Source organism: Salmo trutta, chromosome 27 (genome assembly GCF_901001165.1).
Source record: "Salmo trutta chromosome 27, fSalTru1.1, whole genome shotgun sequence".
Lineage (NCBI taxonomy): Eukaryota > Metazoa > Chordata > Actinopteri > Salmoniformes > Salmonidae > Salmo > Salmo trutta.
Genome location: NC_042983.1, coordinates 28,978,113 through 29,000,351, shown reverse-complemented (window position 1 = coordinate 29,000,351; position 22,239 = coordinate 28,978,113). Strand labels below are relative to the sequence as shown.

Sequence of the window (22,239 nt, the reverse complement as noted above, 5' to 3'; positions counted from 1 at the left end):
CCTCCTGACAGAGCTGGTGTAACTGAGTCAGGTTTGTAGGCCTCCTTGCTTGCACACACTTTTTCAGTTCTGCCCACAAATTTTCTACAGGATTGAGGTCAGGGCTTTGTGATGGCCACTCCAATACCTTGACTTTGTTGTCTTTAAGACATTGGGCCACGACTTTGGAAGTATGCTTGGGGTCATTGTCCATTTGGAAGACCCATTTGCGACCAAGCTTTAACTTCCTGACTGATGTCTTGAGATGTTGCTTCAATATATCCACACCATTTTCTTCCCTCATGATGCCATCTATTTTGTGAAGTGCACCAGTCCCTCCTGTCACGTCCTGACCAGTAAAAGAGGTTATTTGTCATTGTAGTTTGGCCAGGGCTTTGGCAGGGGGTGTTTGTTTTGTGTGTTTTGGTGTTTTTGGTTTAGGTTCTATGTTTTCTATTTCTATGTTTAAAATCTAGGTTTCTATTTCTGGTAGGACCTCCAATTAGAGGCAGCTGGTTGTCGTTGTCTCTAATTGGAGGCCATATTTAGCTGAGGTTTGTTTCACTTGTGTTTTGTGGGTGGTTATTTCCTGTATAGTCTGTGCACCTTATGGGACTGTTTTTTCGTATAGTCCTGGTGTCCTTACGGAACTGTTGTTTGCCGTTGATTTATTTTGTTTAAGTGTTAATTTGTAATAAATAAAAGAAGATGAGCACGATAAACGCTGCGCCTTGGTCTGTCCTTTACGACGCGTGTGACACCTCCTGCAGCAAAGCACCCCACAACATGATGCTGCCACCCCTGTGCTTCATGTTTGGAATGGTGTTCTTCAGCTTGCAAGCTTCCCCCTTTTTCCTCCAAACATAACGATGGTCATTATGGCCAAACAGTTCTATTTTTGTTTCATCAGACCAGAGGACATTTGTCCAAAAGGTACGATCTTTGTGCCCATGTGCAGTTGCAAACCGTAGTCTGGCTTTTTTATGGAGCGCTTGGAGCTGTGGCTTCTTCCTTGATGAGCGGCCATTCAGGTTATGTCAATATAGGACTCGTTTAACTGTGAATATAGATACTTTTGTACCTGTTTCCTCCAGCATCTTCACAAGGTCCTTTGCTGCTGGGATTGATTTGCACTTTTCGCACCAAAGTACGTTCATCTCTAGGAGACAGAACGCGTCTCCTTCCTCAGCGGTATGACGGCTGCGTGGTCCTGTACTATTGATTTTCCCATGATGTCAAGCAAAGAGGCAATGAGTTTGAAGGCAGGCCTTGAAATTCATCCACAGGTACACCTTCAATTGACTCAAATGATGTCAATTAGCCTATCAGAAGCTTCTAAAGCCATGACATCATTTTCTAGAATTTTCCTAGCTGTTTAAAGGCACAGTCAACTCAATGTATGTACATTTCTGACCCACTGAAATTGGGATACAGTGAATTATAAGTGAAATAATCTGTCTGTTAATTAACAATTGTTGGAAAAATGACTTGTGTCATGCACAAAGAAGGTGTCCTAACCGACTTGCCAAAAACTATATCAACATCAACTGTTCAGAGGAGACTGTGTGAATCAGGTCTTCATGGTCAAATTGCTGCAAAAAAAACACTACCAAAGGATACCCATAAGAAGTAGAGACTTGCTTGGGCCAAGAAACACGAGTAATGGACATTAGACTGGTGGAAATCTGTCCTTTGGTCTGATGAGTCCAAATTGAGATTTTTGGTTCCAACTGCCATGTCTTTGTGAGACGCAGAGTATGTGAACGGAGGATCTCCGCATGTGTGGTTCCTACAGTGTAGCATGGAGGAGGAGGTGTGATGGTGCTTTGTTGGAGGTACTGTCAGTGATTTATTTAGAATTCAAGGCAAACTTAACCAGCATGGCTACCACAGCATTCTGCAGCGATACCACATCCCATCTGGTTTGCGCTTAGTGGGACTATCATTTGTTTTTCAACAGGACAATGACCCAACACACCTCCAGGCTGTGTAAGGGGTATTTGACCAAGAAGGAGAGTGATGGAGTGCTGCATCAGTTGTCCTGGCCTCAACAATCACCTGACCTCAACCCAATTGAGATGGTTTGAGATGAGTTGGACCACAGAGTGAAGGAAAAGTAAGCAGCAAGTGCTTAGCTCTAAGCGGTGCGTAACTGGCTGCAGGGAAGTCAGGCGCAGGAGAGCAGAAATGGGTAACAGCCGGAACACTTTAATGATGCAGAAACAAACTGCACCCAGAACAGCAAAATACTGGTTGAAAATACCCGTCGAAAACCAGTCTGAAATGCACAAAACACTTACAACAAACAATTCCACACACAGACAAGGTAGGGAACAGATGGTTATATACACGTCAAGTAATGAGGGAATGTAAACCAGGTGTGCGGGAAAACAAGACAAAACAAATGGAAAATGAAAGGTGGATCGGTGATGGCTAGAAGACCGGTGACGTCAACCGCCGAACACCACCCGAACAAGGAGAGGAACTGACTTCGGCAGAAGTCGTGACAGTACCCATCCCTTGACGCGCGGCTCCAGCAGCGCACCGACACCAGCCTCAGGGATGACCCGGAGGGCGAGGTGCAGGGCGATCTGGACGGAGACGGTGGAACTCCAGGGTGCAACACATCCTCCACCGGAACCCAGCATCTCTCCTCCGGACCGTACCCCTCTCACTCCACGAGGTACTGAAGGCCCCTCGCCCGACGCCTCGAATCCAGTATGGAGCGAACGGCGTACGCCGGGGTCCCCTCGATGTCCAGAGGGGGCGGAGGAACCTCCCGCACCTCAGACTCCTGGAGCGGACCAGCCACCACCGGCCTGAGGAGAGACACATGGAACGAGTGGTTAACACGGTAATCGGGGGGAGCTGTAACCTGTAACACACCTCGTTCAGTCTCCTCAGGACTTTAAACGGCCCCACAAACCACAGACCCAGCTTCCGGCAGGGCAGGTGGAGGGGCAGGTTTCGGGTCGAGAGCCAGACCCGGTCCCCCGGTGCGAACACCGGGGCTTCACTGCGGTGACGGTCTGCGCTGGCTTTCTGGTGCAGCACGGCACTCTGAAGGTGAACATGGGCGGCGTCCCATGTCTCCTCCATGCGCCGGAACCAGTCGTCCACCGCAGGAGCCTCGGTCTGACTCTGTTACCAAGGAGCCAGAACCGACTGATACACCAGTACGCACTGGAAGGGGGAGAGGTTAGTAGAGGAGTGGCGAAGCGAGTTCTGGGCCTTCTCTGCCCAGGGCACGAACGCCGCCCACTCCCCCGGCCGGTCCTGGCAATAAGACCGCAGAAACCTACCCACATCCTGGTTAACTCTCTCCACCTGCCCGTTACTCTCAGGGTGAAAACCCGAGGTAAGGCTGATCGAGACCCCCAGATGCTCCATGAATGCTCTCCAGACCCTCGACGTGAACTGGGGACCTCGGTCAGACACTATATCCTCAGGCACCCCGTAGTGCCGGAAGATTTGAGTGAACAAGGCCTCCGCAGTCTGTAGGGCCGTAGGGAGACTGGGCAGAGGAAGGAGACGGCAGGATTGGAGGTGGGGAGATCTGTGAGAAAATCTATCGACAGGTGCGACCATGGCCGTTGTGGAACGGGTAAGGCGTGTAACTTTCCTCTGGGCAGGTGCCTAGGAGCCTTACACTGGGCGCACACCGAGCAGGAGGAAACATAAACACTCACGTCCTTGTCCAAGGTGGGCCACCAGTACTTCCCACTCAAACAGCGCACTGTCCGACCGTTACCTGGATGACCAGAGGAGGGTGACGTGTGAGCCCAATAAATCAGCTGGTCACGGACAGCAGGCTCTGCACGTGACGCCTGCTCAATCTCCGCGTCCAGCTCCCATACTACCGGCGCCACCAGGCAGTAGGCTGGGAGTATGGGGGTGGGATCCATGTGCCGCTCCTCTATGTCATACAGCCGGGACAGTGCATCAGCCTTCACATTCTGGGAACCTGGTCTGTAAGAAAGGGTGAAAACAAAACGGGTAAAAAACATGGCCCACCTTGCCTGGTGAGGATTCAGTCTCCTTGCTGCCCAGATGTACTCCAGATTGCGGTGGTTTAGCCCCCTCAAGCCAATGTCTCCATGCCTTCAAAGCCTTGACGACAGCCAACAGCTCCCGGTCCCCCACGTCATAGTTTCGCTCCGCCGGGCTGAGCTTCCTCGAGAAGAAGGCACAGGGGCGGAGCTTCGGTGGCGTACCCGAGCGCTGAGAGAGCATGGCTCCTATCCCAGCCTCGGACGCATCCACCTCCATTGTGAACGCCAAAGAGGGATCCGGATGGGGCAGCACGGGAGCCGAGGTAAACAGAGCCCTTAGGTGACCAAAAGCCCTGTCCGCCTCAGCCGACCACTGCAAACGTACCGGTCCCCCCTTCAGCAGGGAGGTAATGGGAGCCGCTACCTGACCAAAACCCCGGATAAACCTCCGGTAGTAGTTGACAAACCCTTGAAACCGCTGCGCCTCCTTTACCGTGGTGGGAGTCGACCAATTACGCACGGCAGAAATGCGGTCACTCTCCATCTCCCCCCCTGAGGTGGAAATGCGGTACCCTAGGAAGGAGACGGACTTTTGGAAGAACAGACATTTCTCAGCCTTCACGTACAGGTCATGCTCCAACAGTCGACCAAGCACCCTGCGCACCAGGGACACATGCTCGGCGCGTGCAGCGGAGTATATCAGAATGTCATCAATATACACCACTACACCCTGCCCGTGCAAGTCCCTGAAAGTCTCATCTACAAAGGCTTGGAAGACTGATGGAGCATTCATCAAGCCGTACGGCATGACGAGGTACTCATAATTCCCTGAGGTAGTTCTGAACGCCATCTTCCACTCGTCTCCCTCCCGGATACACACCAGGTTGTAAGTGCTCCTGAGATCTAGTTTGGGGAAGAAGCGCGCCCCGTGCAATGACTCAATCACTGTGGCCATGAGAGGTAACGGGTAACTGTACTTCACAGTAATCTGGTTTAGGGCTCGATAGTCAATACACGGGCGAAGACCTCCCTCCTTCTTCTTCACAAAAAATAAACTTGAGGAGGCGGGTGAAGTGGAGGACCAAACGTACCCCTGACACAGGGATTCAGAGACATATGTTTCCATAGCCGCCGTCTCCACCTGTGACAGGGGATACACGTGACTCCTGGGAAGTGCGGCGTTTACCAGGAGATTTATTGCACAATCCCCCCGACGATGGGGTGGTAATTGAGTCGCCTTCTTTTTGGAGAACACGAGAGCCAAATCGGAATATTCGGGGGGAATGCGCACGGTGGAGACGTGGTCTGGATTTTCTACCGTAGTAGCACCAACGGAAACCCCTAAACTCCTCCCCGAGCACTCTCGCGACCACCCCGTGAGAGCTCTCCGTTGACATGAAACAGTGGGATCATGACAAGCTAACCAAGGTAGGCCTAGCACCACGGGAAACGCAGGAGAGTCAATGAGGAAGAGACTGCAGCGATAGTGGTCGATCAGGGCCCTGTCGTTCCATCCCGCACCGGTGGCCAGGGTCCGAAAGTCCATTGCAAACTCCTGGGCGCTCCTCGTCCCCTGCCTCAGATGGAAGAGGCGTCCACCCGCCGCTCTACCCTCGGGAGGGTGGTCGAAGACTGCCCGGAAGTGGCGGGTGAAATCCTCGAAATGGTCCAGCGCCGTATCTCCTCCCCACACGGCGTTGGCCCACTCCAGGGCTTTCCCCAAAAGGCACGAGACAAGGGCGGACACCTTCTCACGGCCTGAAGGAGCCGGGTGGACGGTTGCCAGGTAGAGATCCAGCTGCAACAGGAAACCCTGACAGCATGCAGCCGTCCCGTCGTACTCCCGGGGAAGGGCGAGACGTATCCCACTGGGACCGGGTGAAGGGGAGCGAGTAGTGGAGACCCTGGTTGTGCTGGTGGAGGCGCTGGAGGAACTCCCTGTCTCTCCCAGCGGTCCGTGGTTTGGACGACGCGGTCCATGGCGGCGCCGAAAGGGTGGAGCATCGCCGCGTGCTCCAGGACGTGCTCCTCGACCCCTATACCAGGGGCATCTGCTCCTGCTGAGTCCATATTGTGGAGGTGTGTAATTCTGTCACCGGTGGGTGTAGCTGGTGCGTGGAAGTCAGGCGCAGGAGTGCAGAGATGAGTGGACAAAGCACTTTACTGAGGCAATCATTTGAAACAGAACGCAACCGCATCACAAACAAAAAAATGCCCAAAGAACAAGGGAGGCAGCACAAAGTACAAAAACCACAGTACAAAGTACTGGCTGCCACAAAGCAAACCAGCCGGAAGCATGCCACTTTTTTGGTTACTACATGATTCCATGTATTATTTCATGGTTTTGATGTCATCACTATTATTCTACAATGTAGAAAATAGTTTGAAAAAATAAAGAAAAACCCTGGAATAAGTAGGTGTGTCCAAACTTTTCACTGGTACTGTATATTATTATTATTATTTTTATTCTCTGTAATCCTACTACTAGCCACCTGGCAAGTTGGCTTTAGCTAGCCCAGATAGGTTCCCAATCTCCCAATCTCATAACTATCTTCCAAGAAGCTAGCTTGTCTAACTATCTCTGCTGGCATGCCAGCTGGCAAGGTTGGTAGACATTGGAAAAGCAACAACTACCAAATGTTCTGAATAAGACTCACATTAATTTCAATCTTTACCAAGATTTTTGCAGAGATGCAGAGAAGCATATCTAGTTTCTTTAAAAAAAATACCCACCAGGGCCTCCCGAGTGGTGCAGCTGTCTAAGACACTGCATCCCAGTGCTAGAGGCGTCACTACAGACCTGGGTTCGATCCCAGGCTGTATCACAACCGTTCGTGATAGGGAGTCCCATAGGGTGGCACACAATTGGCACAGCATCATCTGGGTTAGGGGAGGGTTTGGTCAGGGGAGCTTTACTTGGCTCATCACACTCGAATGACTCTAGTGGCGGGCCGGGCGCCTGCCGGCTGACCATGGTCGTCAGTTGAATGGTATTTCCTCCAATACGTTGGTGCTGGTGGGTGTTAAGAAGCTTGGCGGGTCATATTTTGGAGGATGCGTTACACAATCTTAGCCTCCCGAGCGTGTTGGGGAGTTGCAGCGATGAGACAAGATGGGGTAAACATATATAAAAGGGGTAAACATATATAAATAAATAACCACCAGTCTGAGGGATACATAGATATGCAGTAAAATATACTTATTTTTTACATAGAATTAAGCAGAATGATCATGGATCTCGATTGCAGGAAAAAGCCATCCTGGGGTGCATGATGCCCCTGTATATAAACATCTAAAATCGTCATCATAGAAATATACATACTGATTCTTCTCTCTGTTTCTCTCTTTCCTCCTTCCCCGCAGGCCCGGTAACTCCATATCTGTGGCCTTAGGCAGGGAGAGTCCTGTTGCCTCTACTCTCTTACTGGACAAAGAGGCTGTGGTTCAGTCGGACGGTCAGACACCCAACTATAGATCCTTAACATCCCCTCAGGTGGGTAGTGACATGGGGATGGGAAGGTAAATAGCTGGAACAGTGTAGAGCCCAATCAGGTCATGGTCATATTCATTAGGGCACACCGTTGCAAAATGTTTTGTAACGGATAACAAAAACGAGCTCAGATTGTCCCACACGTTTTCAGGCTGTTTTTTTTGTGTTTTTTTGTGTTTTGTCTAAGGTATACAACCCATGTGGGAAAGTCTAGTAGGCAGCAGCAGATTTAAATGTAACTGTTCAAACTATAATCGTTCATACAGAGAAAATACAAATATTGACTTTGTCCATTGAGTACTTTTTGAGTACTTTACCCTCTGTTTCTATTGTTGAGGACATAAATAAGAATATGAGTGCTTATCCCCTCCCCCCTTAACCTCCTCAAAAGGTTGGAAAGTTTCTGGGACCTCTTCTCTGACTGTACTGTGTCCATGTGAGAAAGTGAGAGATGAAAGAGGAGAAAAGATTGAAAGAGGAGAAAGTTTGGGACAGAGGCCAACAAGAATGCCCCCTAACCTCTTTTTGCAATCCATAATAAAGAGTAATAATGTCTAATCGGGTAAAATAATGTGAACCATTAAAGCAGACAGCAGAATGGAGATTGGATGAGCTGCGTCAGAGGACCTTGTTCAACGGAGATTGCTTACTTCAGCCAGGAGGGCAGCTAGACCCTCTGAGCACTGAATCACCCTCAATCATAGAGAGTGAGAGAGAACATAAGAGAGAAAGGGATTGAGAGCAAGAGGAAATAGGGGTGGACGTAACAGAGAGGGAGAATGAAAGGGTTGGAGAAAGAGGGAGAAAGAGAAGAGGCGGGGAAAGAGTGAGAAACAATGAATAGAGAGAGTTATTGTAATCTGTGGTCCTCTCTAGGTGACCTGCCATTTATAGAACTAGTGCTGACAGCTTCTCTCAGTCGCCTGGGCCGATGGTTAATGCTGCCTAGGTGAGCTGTTCATTGGTCAGGCTTGGCTGGCTCCACGGGCAGCAGACATGTGCCAACTGTCCCCACTGTCAAGAGGCTGGTGTGGTACAGACGGTGAGGCGGCCATTACCAAGTGGCAGCAGCTGTGGTCCATACTCCAAGCGCCTGCTAGCAGTGAATCACACGTACGTTAGCAAGGAGGCTAACTCTTTCAGGCAGTCTGTAAGGCTGGCTTTGAAGACAGCTGTGTACAGATGTAGGCTATTGGAGTGCATAGTACTACTACTACCTGGTCAACAAAAGAGTAGCCTCCTTGTGTGTGGTTGTACTTCTACGGCCTCTGGCAAGAGATGTGTGGACCTTTATGGCACAGGTGGTAGTGTGCTAGCCCTCAGGCTTGCAGGAGTTTGTCAGGAGTGACATGTATTGTAAGTAGCACGCCAGCATACTGTAGGTGACATATAATTACAATGGTTAAATGTCAGCATTTTGATATATTCTAATGTTGTGGATCGAGTGTGTAAAGTTTCTCAGTTGCACAGTGGAGTTGCTCTTTCTAGGTCCTGAGATGCATCTCTGAGCTCACACTTCTTCTGGCACTGAAGATTCTAGTTGAAAAAGAAACCTCTTAAGAATATTATAATTTCATTAGTGCTGCTACACAGTGAAGCCCTTGTGCCCTTGTGTGGGGTCTCGTTCTCTACTGTCTCCTGTCTTCTAAAGCCACGAGTTTGTGGAGAGAGGGAGAAAAAATGCACTGCTGCAGTCCAAGGGTCTTTGTGCATGCTTGAGAATGACTACATTGCAGTTGGCGAACGCAGACTAACTGATGATCTACAAATCACCTCACATCCTAAATGACGGCTCATTGTAGTTTTTTGGTAGTCTGCAATCCCCAACTGCAATGTAGTCAATCTCAAGCACACCCCTTTTCTCTATAGTTTAGCCTGTGTGGATGAGTAGACCTGTTCGTTTATGTCCGCACTGATGGTTTAACTTGACTATAGATAACTGCAGCGGTGGCACAGAGAAATCTCATTGTTCACCCTAAATGCTACTGGATTAAATAATGAATCTATCAATGCAATTATATGTTTTTACCAATTAACTCAATTTCTCTCATGCAATGTTACCCATTATACTAAAATTTACGATCCGTTTCAGAGAATATCATATCTCTGCTCTGCTTAATATATGTGTGTGTGTGTGTGTGTGTGTGTGTGTGTGTGTGTGTGTGTGTGTGTGTGTGTGTGTGTGTGTGTGTGTGTGTGTGTGTGTGTGTGTGGATGAATGAGAGCATTAATGAATTAAGCTGCTCATTATGATGGTCTGTTCTTGTTGGTCATTAAAAAAACGCATGTAGAATTTGTCACCCTGGCCCGATGGAGTCTGGGTAATTATGGTTAATGTCTCATCTCCTATTCAAGACTGGAGCATTATGCTTGGGAGGGTCGCGCAGCAACGACCCCCTGACCTCATATTTTATTCATCTTAACAGTCATATTATTCATGATTAACAGATTTTCACAGAACAAAAGTTAGATTCATATTCATGTCAGACAATTTAGTTCATGCTAACAGTTTTTATAAGATATAATAAAGTTTTTACCTTGTGCAAACAAAATATCGTAATCTCACTTTCAGCCCTATTCAGATTCATACCTCTGTGTCTTTTGTCTCTTGATTTGATATGACTTGAGAAAGAGAGATTAATTATAAAAAATATAATTTGAAAGAAAAGAGTGTGTGTGCATGTGTGTGTGTTTGTGTGACAGAGACCTCGTTAATAATGACACAGACCAATTTCAATCCTAGCTCCCACGTCTTTCCTCCACTTGTGCATCTCAATTATTTGTTCAGAGGCTGGTGTGACAATGGCATGGGTTATGGTTGCCTTTGGCATGCTAAACAGGAAGACAGCCTGAAAGTAAGTCACTGTCAGTGGGCAGTACCAAGCCCTTTGTGTTCTGGAGGGGACCTGCTCCCTGGACTTCAAAGGTGGGATTATGTTGAAAAGAGAAAAACAAAAGAAAACTTCATTTAATGCCCGCTTTTGAAGTTATGGAGATATATAATACCCCCCACCCCCCCATCCATCTTTTGTGGCACACACACACTCATAGGCACACATGCACACACACATGCACACAGACACACACAGTGCTACCTCTTGAGTTCTTGCAAAAACGGAATTTGATTGACAGATTTAATAACCTATTCATTTGATAATTAACGTTTAGAGCTTCCAATTATAGGCCTATATGCTACATGTTACAACAATATTCGGGAAATTATATTTGATGTTGGCATAGCCTAACAGCATGTTTCAATATAATTCAATATGTGGGACGTTGGCTTGTATACAAAAACTGTGAAATCACTCGTTAATAAACGGTTTCATTTGGGTTAGGTTCCGCGCGAGTCAGAACGTTTTTTGGGCGCTTTATTGCCCTCGCCCATGTGTGTGATTATGTGTAGATGATTCAAACCTAACAATGACTATAAAAAGCATAAACTACACTTCAGCTCTGTGACGAGCTCTGTGAATATCACGATACCCCTCAAAGCAAACGTTTGCCTTCATGTTTGTATTACAACATTTTCAAGTGCGTGAATTACAACATTTTCAAGAGCGTGAATGAGTTTGAATAAGCTTGAATGTAACCGCATAAATTGAAACCTGAAATATCGTGTGTAGGCCTATAGGCCTAATAAGGTGCAAAATAGTTGAACTTGCTCTCATGACTTTCGCACGAGGTGTCACACACTAAATGAAAACTAGCAAACAACATCAGAAAAAAACGTCTCGATAAATTCAAACAAATCATTCCAATAAAAATTTAACACAATAACTCATGACAGATTATGTATTTCTTTTAAAGTTCTTTATAAATCTTTTAAGATAAATCATGTTATTTTACAGTTATAACATTTATCTTACGTGCTAATAACAACAGTCCATATACATTGTGTTATTATTAAACTACACATTTAATTATTCAATTAAATCTAATGAACAAAAACTTTAAAACAATTTATATTATCCACTCAAACATGTAAAAACTGAGGCAGCAAGTTTTGATCTTCCTCTATATTTTTATTGAATTAATTATGATTATTAAATCAAAACTCTCTTTGGGTCAATTCCTGATTGTATTTCAGTGCCACTTTCAATGTGGCAAATGCCTTCACAATGTGCTAATGGATTAAGATCAAATTATGCTGAAATGCGTGGTAGCCAACTCATCACTAGAATGATAGGCCTACAGTCTGAATTCCTTCACAGGTCACAATACCTGCTCAACTTTTAGGCATATATAGGCTAAATGATTAACATTTTAGATACTGCTCTTGCCCCTTATGTTGTTTGTTCCCTCGTCGATACAGAATTGAGTTTTTAACGTTTTATCCGGTTAAGGCAGCAGGAGAGCCGGGTGTATCGCATTGCCCATGCCCTCCAAAGGATCGGAACCATTCTTCTCCAGCAAGGATGAAGGGGAGCAGAGATGCGATGGGCCGGGCGGAAGGCCCGAAAGACCGGGCATCGGACCCATAGACGGGGTCGGTTTGATGGGCACGGGCATGGTGGGTAGCGTCTGTCCGCTCGCGTGATGGTAGAGATCCTTCATGGACACGCCAAAGGGAGCGTACTCTGAGGAGACTGGTATGGGCATGGCGCTCATGGAATCTGACAGCATGCCGACGTGCGGCCACATTGAGTTGACCACACTGCTGAGCTGCGCGGGCACAGGGTAGCCCAGGTGCTGCATTACCGAAGTGATGGGCAGCCCGCTCGTCATCACGCCCTTGTAGTCCCGACCTATGATGTTCTCAATGGCGAACGGGTGCTTGAAGCCGCCGGTCTGTCCGCAGTTGATGCTGCCGTAGCTCTGGAAGTTGGGGAGCCTTCCCACTGCCGCGGCGGGGCCTTGATGCTCATGATGCCCTCCACTCAGCTTGCCCTGGTGGTGGAAATAGTGCATCGTTGGGGAGCTCTTGCAGGCCATGTGCTCAGCGCGCAGCAGTTTGAAGCGCTTCCTCCTGCGTAGAAAGCTGCCGTTTTCGAACATGTCCCCACAGTCTGGGTGCAGGGCCCAAAAGCTGCCCTTCCCCGGCTGGTCGGGCCGCCGGGGGATTTTGATGAAGCAGTCGTTAAATGACAAGTTGTGTCGCAGAGAGTTCTGCCACCGCTGTGTGTTCTCCCGGTAGTAAGGGAATCGGTCCATGATGAACTTGTAGATGTCGCTCAGTGGGAGCATCTTCTCGGTGGAGTTCTGGATAGCCATGGCTGTCAGAGAGATATAAGAGTAAGGCGGCTTCTGGTCGCTGTACGAGTTCTTCCCCGGACGAGGCATGCTTTTGGTTACTTATTTATGATGTATCAATAGCATATGCTGTATATTGTTTGTTGAGGGCGCCTGAATATTGTTGCAAGTCTTTGGTCAGTAGGAGTGACTTTGCGCGAGTCAGAGTTTTCCAAAGTTTGGAGACTCCAAAATCATTGATCTCCTGTCATGTTGTTCTTCTTTCAGTGGTGTACATGGAAGATCATAGGTGAGTCAGTCAGGCAAACACAGACACAGACTCTGGTCATGTTCTCTCCAGATTAATTCCCCAAAGATGCGGAACACAAAAAGCACCAAAAGGTTTCCTTGAAGAATCGTGTTTTTTTTCTTCCACAGGCGCACACTAATTTAGCCTACACGTTCATCTCGCGCGTAAAAGTACAACACATCAAATACAGTCCGTCTCTTGCGCAGTCTCTGCGACAGTACAGGGCAAGAGGTTGGTGATGCTCCTCGCTTCGGGCCTAGTGCTCTTCGTGTGCGCTCTTCTGGCCACCCCGCGCCGTTTTTGTAAGGCTGGAGCGGCGCAGAGACCCCTGCAGGTCTCGCTCTATTATCACATGGCATTCAGGCACTTACGGACCCGTCGCGGTAGAAGGGGAGGGATGGGTGGTGAGGATTACAGGAGAGGGGAAGAGAGAATCTAAACACATCCGCGCGCCCTTAGCCGGTGCCAATCAGGAAACTCGCGCGCTCGTAGAGGAAAAAGGGTGGACATAATAGTATTAGTGATGGGGCAAATAAAAGCCCATAATAGTAGCCTATAATCTAATAATACTAATGTTAATATTATGATTACTATAAAGAGATTATTAAAAGATTATTGAAAAACACACCAAAATGTTCTTACACTTTTTTAAATTGTGGAATAGCCCTATAGCCTACGTCTTTATTCGAATAAGTTGTAATGTAATTTATATTTCACAAATTTTGTACATTTTAGTCCCCGATAGGCCTAATTGTAAATCATTCATGAAAATGAACAACTTGTCTCTGTGCTTTATGCTAGTTAATAAGGTCAACTTGAAACACTGGCTTTTTAACTAGGCTACTACAGATCCCTGAATTATTAAAGTTGCGTTTTTAAAAATTCGTTATAGTCTTTATCTTCATTTTCTATCTTAGTTTTCTCTTTGTTTATGTGAAGAAATATGACCGATTCCAAGCTAGTCCTAGCTACACTGAGTGTACAAAACATTAGGAACACCTTCCTAATATTGAGTTGCACCCCCTTTTGCCCTCAGAACAGCCTCATATCGTTGGGTCATGGACTACAAGGTGTTGAAAGCGTTCCACAGGGATGCTGAACCATGTTGACCAACGCTTTCCACACTTGTGTCAAGTTGGCTGGATGACCTTTCGGTGTTGGACCATTCTGATGCACACGGGAAACTGTTGAGCGTGAAAAACCCAACAACGTTGCAGTTCTTGACACACTCAAACTGGTGCGCCTGGCACTTACTACCATACCCCGTTCAAAGGCACTTAAATCTTTTGTCTTGCCCATTCACCCTCTGAATGGCACACATACACAATGCATGTCTCAATTTTCTCAAGGTTTAAAATGCATTCTTTAACCTGTTTTTTTCCCCGGGCGCCGAAGACGTGGATGTCGATTAAGGCAGCCCTCTGCACCTCTCTGATTCAGAGGTTGGGTTACACATTTCAGTTGAATTCATTCAGTTGTGCAACTGACTAGGTATCCCCCTTTCCCTTCCCCTTCATCTACACTGATTGAAGTGGATTTAACAAGTGACATCAATAAGGGATCATAGTTCCTAATGTTTTGTACACCAAGTGTATTTCATGCGCAGTAATTGTGATGCTTCAAAATGCAACTTTGTGCAACCTATTTAACTTTATGGACGCTGTTCTTTTCTCACGAATTAAGCCACACCAAAACGCACAAAAATGCACGAAATTTGCTGTAATGAATTATGTGCATATATGCACGAATTGATTGTGAGACTGCGTTGGTTCAGAAGGATAACTCATACAGTGCCTTCAGAAAGTATTCATACTTTCACATTTTGTTGTGTTACAGCCTGAATTCAAAATGGATTACATAGATATTTTTTTATCTCACCCAACTACACATAATGACAAATGACAAAGTGAAAACATGTTTTTAGACATTTTAGCAAAATGATTGAAAATTAAATACAGTATCTCGATTTACATAAATATTCACACCCCTGAGTCAATACTTTGTAGAAGCACCTTTGGCAGTGGTTACAGCTGTGAGTCTTTCTGGGTAAGTCTCTAAGAGCTTTGCACACCTGGATTGTACAATATTTGCACATTATTCTTTTTTAAATTCTTGAAGCTCTGTCAAGTTGGTTGTTGATCATTGCTAGACAGCCATTTTCATGTCTTGCCATAGATTTTCAAGACAATTTAAGTCAAAACTTTAACTAGGCCACACAGGAACATTCAATGTTGTCTTGGTAAGCAACTCCAGTGTACATTTGGCCTTATCTTTTAGGTTATTGTCCTGCTGAAAGGTGTCTGTTGTGTCTGTTGGAAAGCAGACTGAACCAGGTTTTCCTCTAGCATTTTGCCTGTGCCGTTTCTTTTTATCCTAAAAAACTCCATAGTCCTTGATGATGACAAGCATACCCATGACATGAGCAACTGCGGCCTCCATCAAAGTTGTCCATAACTTATGTAGGCTATGAACACACACACACGTTGATTAATTGCTGAGAGGTGATTTGTTGCAACCAACCTGCCATCTCACACACGCATGCGCACGCGCACACACACGCGCGAACACACACACACACACACACAGTCATGTTGTTGGAGATTAATTGCGGTGAGGAGACTCGTTGCAGCCAACCTGCTGTCTGTCTGTTTAAACACCCTCTCGTGTATCCTACAAGGGTGTAAACAAACTTGCTCCCATCTCTGAGTTGATAAACGGAATAACAAAAGCTGTTCCTGCTTTTGCATTGCCAGGTGTAATGTCTCGGCCCTTGACGGCGCCCACAAATACATTACAATACCCACTGGGCACAGACGTCAGTTCAACGCAGTGGCGTGTATTCATGTATGCCAAGGGAAGCCAGGCTTCTCAAAATAATTAACAATAAAAAAAAAAAGTTTTCTTTCGTCTCTCTCTGTTTCAGAATGTTCCTTCAATTCGCAAGAGGCTGAGTGTATCTCACAGGAGAAAGCATCCGAGCGAGCGAAACAGCGCCTCTCTGTCTCCCTACGTGTAGGCTATCTATCTGATGCTGTCTGGTCCAAACGAGTATGACATTGTTGCCGCCTGTAGCATTGAATGCAAGAGAAGCCAGCAACCATCTTGCCTACCTTGACAAAAAAGTATTTAAACGTTTGCCAATCAGAGTTGAGCTAAACTAAATGGTCCTGGTGCACAAAAAAACAGTTTCAAGGGAAGCCAGCTTGGATTTGCCGTTACACCTATCAAATCCCATTGAGAGCATGTCTTTAACAGAAAAACTTGAATTGTTGAATCTCGTTATGTTGTTGTCCTCCGGTGGCTAGCTTGCCAGCCAGCTAAAATTGTCCCTTTCCTAAATTAGTCATGGATGGAGATAGGGATTTGGACTTGTGGTTTTACATAATTCTCCATCATGGACAATGATTATAATAATGATTCTGATCCAACCACTAATTCATACACTGTTGTGCCCCTGGCCTGAGAGGATGGCAGTTCAATATGTAGCTAGATGTAGAAGGCTACTGTTAACTAGCTAACGTTGCCTATGAATGGAAGTTAGGCTAGCTTTCCCCAGTGATTTTACCCATGCACCACTACTGGTTTAACGTCTAGTTTTGATTTAAATTTGGTTGACAATAACAAAAATGTAGGTTAAACGTTGGGTGAAAAAGAGAGGAAATATTGATGACTTTTTGAAAATCCAGTCAGTTTTCCACGTTGATTCAGCATCATCACATTGTTTTTTCGGTTGAAATGACATGAAAAAACGTTGATTCAACCAGGTTTGCCCAGTGGGTAATGAAGCCTTCCATGATTTACCTTCCTTGGAGAGAGGTCAACACATTTAATTAAGCGTGAGCTTGCTATATTAGATATGAATATTCAAACCGGTGTCAATTAATTAGCCAACAGATCTCTCCCAGTATGTCCCCCCCCCCCCCCCCACAGTCCTTCAAGCACTAAAGGGTCACCGTGCCAAAGGAGAGCATATACATATGAGTCTTTATATTAGCAGCTCTTTTTGTTGCTCGCTGACCAAGAGAGCACTTTTAAAAACGAATTTAGGCTATAGGCTTCATGAAGAATGCATTGTTTTTCAGAGCCTACAAATGTGTTGGTGCCCTTTGAGGCCCACAGAGGCTAACACGGGGGTATACATCCTCTTTAAACACTTGGGAAAGATAAATATTAAATCTGTTTTCACAAAGGGGGCCGTTAAGTAGACACCACGCTGATATGCATAACACAATTAATTAGGTACTGTAGTCTGTAGCATCCAACTCCTGGACAAATAACTAGGCTACTTGTAAAGCACACCTTCTGGGCATACTGAACATATGCTGGAATTATCCTTAATTGACTAATTACGTAAATTACTCATTAATTTTTTACAGCACATCAATTATAAAAGATATATCAATTAATTTAGCATAAATGAAGGCTGCACACCGCTGTAGAACGAGGTATGGGGATGAAGGCGCAGGGAGGGGGCCCACACATGGTGGGGAAAGGGGTCGTCTGTTTGTTTCGAGAGTCTAATAATTATTTGTTCAGCTTAGGGCAGGATATTCTTCCTCTGTCTCCCATTTGAAAAGAGATGTGGATAATGGCAATTATGATAATAATCTTTAAAGACCCCTCACGAAGTCATCATGGGCGCATCACGGCATAGCGAGCCATTTAAATCAATTAGTATTGTTTCAACAGGAAAATGAGCCGTTTTGGGAGTGGTAAGGCCTACCGTTGGAGTAATGGGAAATTATTTAGTGGTGACGCTTAATGCTCCGTGAACGCTCTATTTCCCCATAAAACAGCGGGTGGGTGGTGATGGCGTTTCCTTGTTGTCGTTAAAAGTTATTGGAAACTCAGTCAAGTTCTGGCGAACCTATAGGCCTCATGAGTCGTGACAGAAAAGTGGCTTTTTGTTTGGAAAGATTACACAAATCTGGTCTTCATTTAGTCATTTGAGTAATGCCGGCCTAAAAACAATGTGTCTCATCCATGTCGACTAGATGAATTACACTCGCATCAGAGACAGTTTGTTTTTCAGGGAAAATACAAGGAAGATCATTTGATTTGGCGCGAGTCGGTTGTGGTGTAGTGGTTGGTATGATAAGCGAGCGAGGCCGTTGATGCTTTACCGGGCGACAGACGCTGGGCGGCAGTGGTCACCTCTCTTCATCAACTCCCTCTCTATCTCCCTCCACGCCTATTTCGGCGACAATGTTCTGCACATGCCCAACCATTGGTTATGTATGCACCTGCCCTGGCCATGCAAGCCCCAGCTTATTTGCTAAAATATTACAGTTGTGAAGTTGACCAGCCTGGTTAGTCCAAATAACAGAAGAAGTCTATTTAAGTTAGAGGATAAGGTGGGGTAAATTGATCTAATATTTAGTACATTTAGAAAAAGTTTGATATTTACAGTATAACCTAATGAAGTTAGATGTAACCTTTTAATAAACATACCATTAAGCGAGACTTAAAATAAATAATCCACTTGTTTAGAGATAAAAACAATTTATCCGTTTTTAATAAAGCAGTCAAATTTAAGGTGAGTGTGTTGGGGGCAACTGGCCCCTCCTCCAATGGGACTGTCCACCTGGTAATCCAATGCAAGTTCAATGGTACCTACACTGAACAAAATAGAAACGCAACATGCAAAAATGTTAAAGATTTTACTGAGTTACAGTTCATATAAGGAAATCAGTCAATGGAAATAAATTCATTAGGCTCTAATCTATGGATTTCACATGACTGGGAATACAGTTATGCATCTGTTGGTCACAGATACCCAGACTATTTACATTGACCCCGACCCCCGCTGCTACTGCTGTTTATTATCTATGTATAGTCACTTTACAAATGACCTGGACTAACCTGTACCGCCACACATTGACTTGGTACCAGTACCCCCTGTATAGAGCCTTTTTATTGTTATCTACATTTATTGTGTTAGATTTTGATTGATTTTATTTTTTTACTTTAGTTTATTTAGTAAATATTTCATTAATTCTATTTCTTGAACTGCATTGTTGATTAAGGGCTTGAAAGTAAGGTCACCTGTTGTATTTGGGGCATGTGACAAATATAATTTGATTTGAACATGCAACAATTTCAAAGATTTTACTGAGTTACAGTTCATATAAGGAAATCAGTCAATTGAAATAAATTCATTAGGCCCTAATCTATGGATTTCATATGATTGTGAATACAGATATGCATATGTTGGTCACAGATACCTTGAAAAAATTGAATTAAAATTACATTTTATAACTGAATTCATTATTCATTCATTCCAAATAATGAAATACAAGTTCAATTTATGAATTCAATGATTCAATTTGTGCATAAAACATTCTAAAATATTGAATTCAAATACAGTTTCTGTTGGCAGTGATATCACTCCATAAACATGTGGTAACCAGCCCCCCTAAAAACAATGTCCAACTGCTGACACAAAAAAGCAAAGTTTGGTCAAAAAATGTGGTATGTGGATGATGGTCATACTTAGGCAAACAAACTATGGCGGTAAATAAGTTGCTACAGTGTACACTTTTTTGGTTATTTAATAAAATGTTGGTTTTAGAAAAGGGGTATTTTTTCCCAAGTACAGGAGTAACTAGGAAGATTTGGATATGATTTGGCAATAAAATGAAAAGAGGGAACTTATTAGTGAGATGTGCAATGCCATTTTGTTTCAATATAGATTTAAACACATTCATCTTCGGGGGCCAGTGTAATCTTGGGGGGGTTAATGTAAATAGTCCGGATGGCCATTTCATTCGTTGTTCAGCAGTCTTATGGCTTGGGGGTAGAAGCTGTTAAGGAGCCTTTTGGTCCTAGACTTGGTGCTCCCGTACCACTTGCCGTGTGGTAGCAGAGAGAACAGTCTATGACTTGGGTGACTGGAGTCTTTGACTATTTTTTGGGCCTTCCTCTGACACCGCCAAGTATATAGGTCCTGGATATCAGGAAGCTTGGCCCCAGTGATGTACTGGGCCGTACACACTACCCTCTGTAGCGCCTTAAGGTCAGATGCCGAGCAGTTGCCATACCAGGCGGTGATGCAACCGGTCAGGATGCTCTCGATGGTGCAGCTGTATAACTTTTTGAGTATCTGGGGACCCATGCCAAATCTTTTCAGCTTTAGCCAGGTGTGCGTTTATATTTTGTTCAGCGTAAAATGTTTGAATCTGAGAGTAAATAAAGCCAAATATATTGATAAAAGCCAAGAGAGATTTAGATGGTTATCAAAATGTCACACCAGGGCAAGCCTACACGAAACACAGCACTTATTTAAAAACCCCTATGGGAAAAATTATTGATGGAAAAACGATTGGTACCATTTCCCTGTTTGACTGCTAGGTTTTATCGGTATTATGACACCTCCACTGTGTGGGACAAATTGCTGTTTTTTGTCACACTCCCTTCTAACGTGTCCTGTGCGGCCTGTGATCATCATAGAGGGGAACAGAAGGCACGTCCATATTCCAGAGAGTCTTAGCTTTCATGAATGGGTTATAGCTCAAACAGTTCAAACGCTAGAGCCAAATTCATAAGAAGAAAATAAATTCAACATGCCACATTGGCTTCAGAAACCACCAGAAACCACTCTGTTTGTATCGCTACCTTCTGTTTATCACAGAGAGCGTTTGATTCTATTTATTTTCCTCTACCTTTCCGGACTGGCAAAGTACCAGGTTGTTGTCTCTGGTTTTGAATCTGAATGTAGAGAATTGAATTTGAAAACTGAATCCGAATGCATCTGAAAAGTTGAATATATGAAACTTTGGTAAAATTGTAATTATAGTTTGTAAACTTTAAACACCGACAATGAATGCAATATCTACCATATTGAAATTGAATATATAAATATTGAATTTGAATGCAAAAGTAATTCAATTCAGTTTCAAATTATGAAATACAAGTCCAATTTATGAATTCAATGATTCAATTACAAATTCAAAAATATTACATTCAAATTCAATATCCTAATACAAATTCAAAATTATGGAATTAAAATACAATATATGTTGGCACTGAAATCCCTCCATACACCTTACCCTACCCCTATTACTTACAAGTGTAAAAGTTTAAAGTTTGAAATATTGCTGAACAACCTCATGGGAATCCAAAACAGTACACAGTTACAGTCACTCACCCTTCTAGATAACTTGAAACAGTCTAACCGGGTCTTGTGTCTTGAAGTTGCTGATAGCTATTGCTAGCCAACTTCTTTTGCCAATTAGCTTTAGCCAGGTGTGTGACCATGGCAAAGTTGGTTTGACATGGAATAGCCTAGCTCTGGGGCTAGGTTAGGGACCGTCAATAAATTACAAAATGTAAATAAACAATATTTTCATGTTGCATATATTTTAGCTATCTCATTAAATGCTTTCAATATTTGTATATGAATTTCGACATTTTATAGTTGGTTTGAGCTTTTTAAGTCATTGAAATTTGTCGCTATTGACATTTTCTTTACATTATCCCACGTACTTTGTGTAATTTACTGTTGGTCTTTATCTAGCCCTATAGTGATATGTCAAACCAAATTGACCATTGGCATTATGATCAGGTCCAACACAATCTCACATTCAATTCATTTGCGCAGGATTGAAATAAACCCAACTCTGGGAAAACTGTTACTGTACTCTTCATCATCTTGACATACCATTTTTTCCTATTGTCTCTCAGTTTCGGATAAGACTAACTGACCAAATTATCCTATTTACACTGTATGGTCAAATACGACACTAGAATATAAGTTTCTGACTCATATTGATGCCACATAAGCCGTTTTCAAAACGAGAAGTTGCTTTTTAGGGGCAGTTACTCTCTAAGCCTATTTCAGACGGCCGCTGTTCACTGCACTGTGGTGCTGAATGCCAGATCTCGGGACCCCTCTTATGCGGCTGTCGATAGTACTGAAATCTAATGTCGGATGTTCAACCACAATTTATGTGTGGTTTCAACAAAGTAGGCCAAGACTTCAGAAAATTGTTTTCATTTTGTTTTCAATCAAGGAAAATCAATATTCATTTTGACTATAGTAAAATGATATAGAATTACATTTTGTTGAGGAACAAACGAGATTATTACCAAGTGCTAGCCAGTCAGTTACAGTGATGACCATAACGACTAGGCCTCCTGTTTACAGAGGACAGGAGTGAGCTTGAAGAGTGGTGAGCGACAGGCTGCTGAGGTGTTTGTTGCTCCAATTTTACATAGGCTTCCATGGTTTGATATTGTGACAATGAGAACTGTGTAAGGTCAAACGCAAGTCACCTGGCGCAAAGTCACCCCTAAAA

The 22,239-nt window shown here is 44.4% G+C and overlaps 1 protein-coding gene across 1 annotated transcript; it reads right to left on the bottom strand.

Annotated features, from left to right (window-relative positions):
- Positions 1-11,785: 11,785 nt before the first annotated feature.
- LOC115165187 (forkhead box protein B2) lies at positions 11,786-13,338 on the bottom strand. Its single transcript, XM_029718207.1, has one exon. It carries the CDS (start codon positions 12,742-12,744, stop codon positions 11,803-11,805), a length of 942 nt encoding a protein of 313 aa, XP_029574067.1. The 5' UTR covers positions 12,745-13,338; the 3' UTR covers positions 11,786-11,802.
- Between the last annotated feature and the right edge of the window lie 8,901 nt (positions 13,339-22,239).

Coding starts and splice junctions, on each gene's coding strand:
- LOC115165187 (XM_029718207.1), bottom strand. CDS start 12,744: ATGCCTCGTCCGGGGAAGAACTCGTACAGCGACCAGAAGCCGCCTTAC.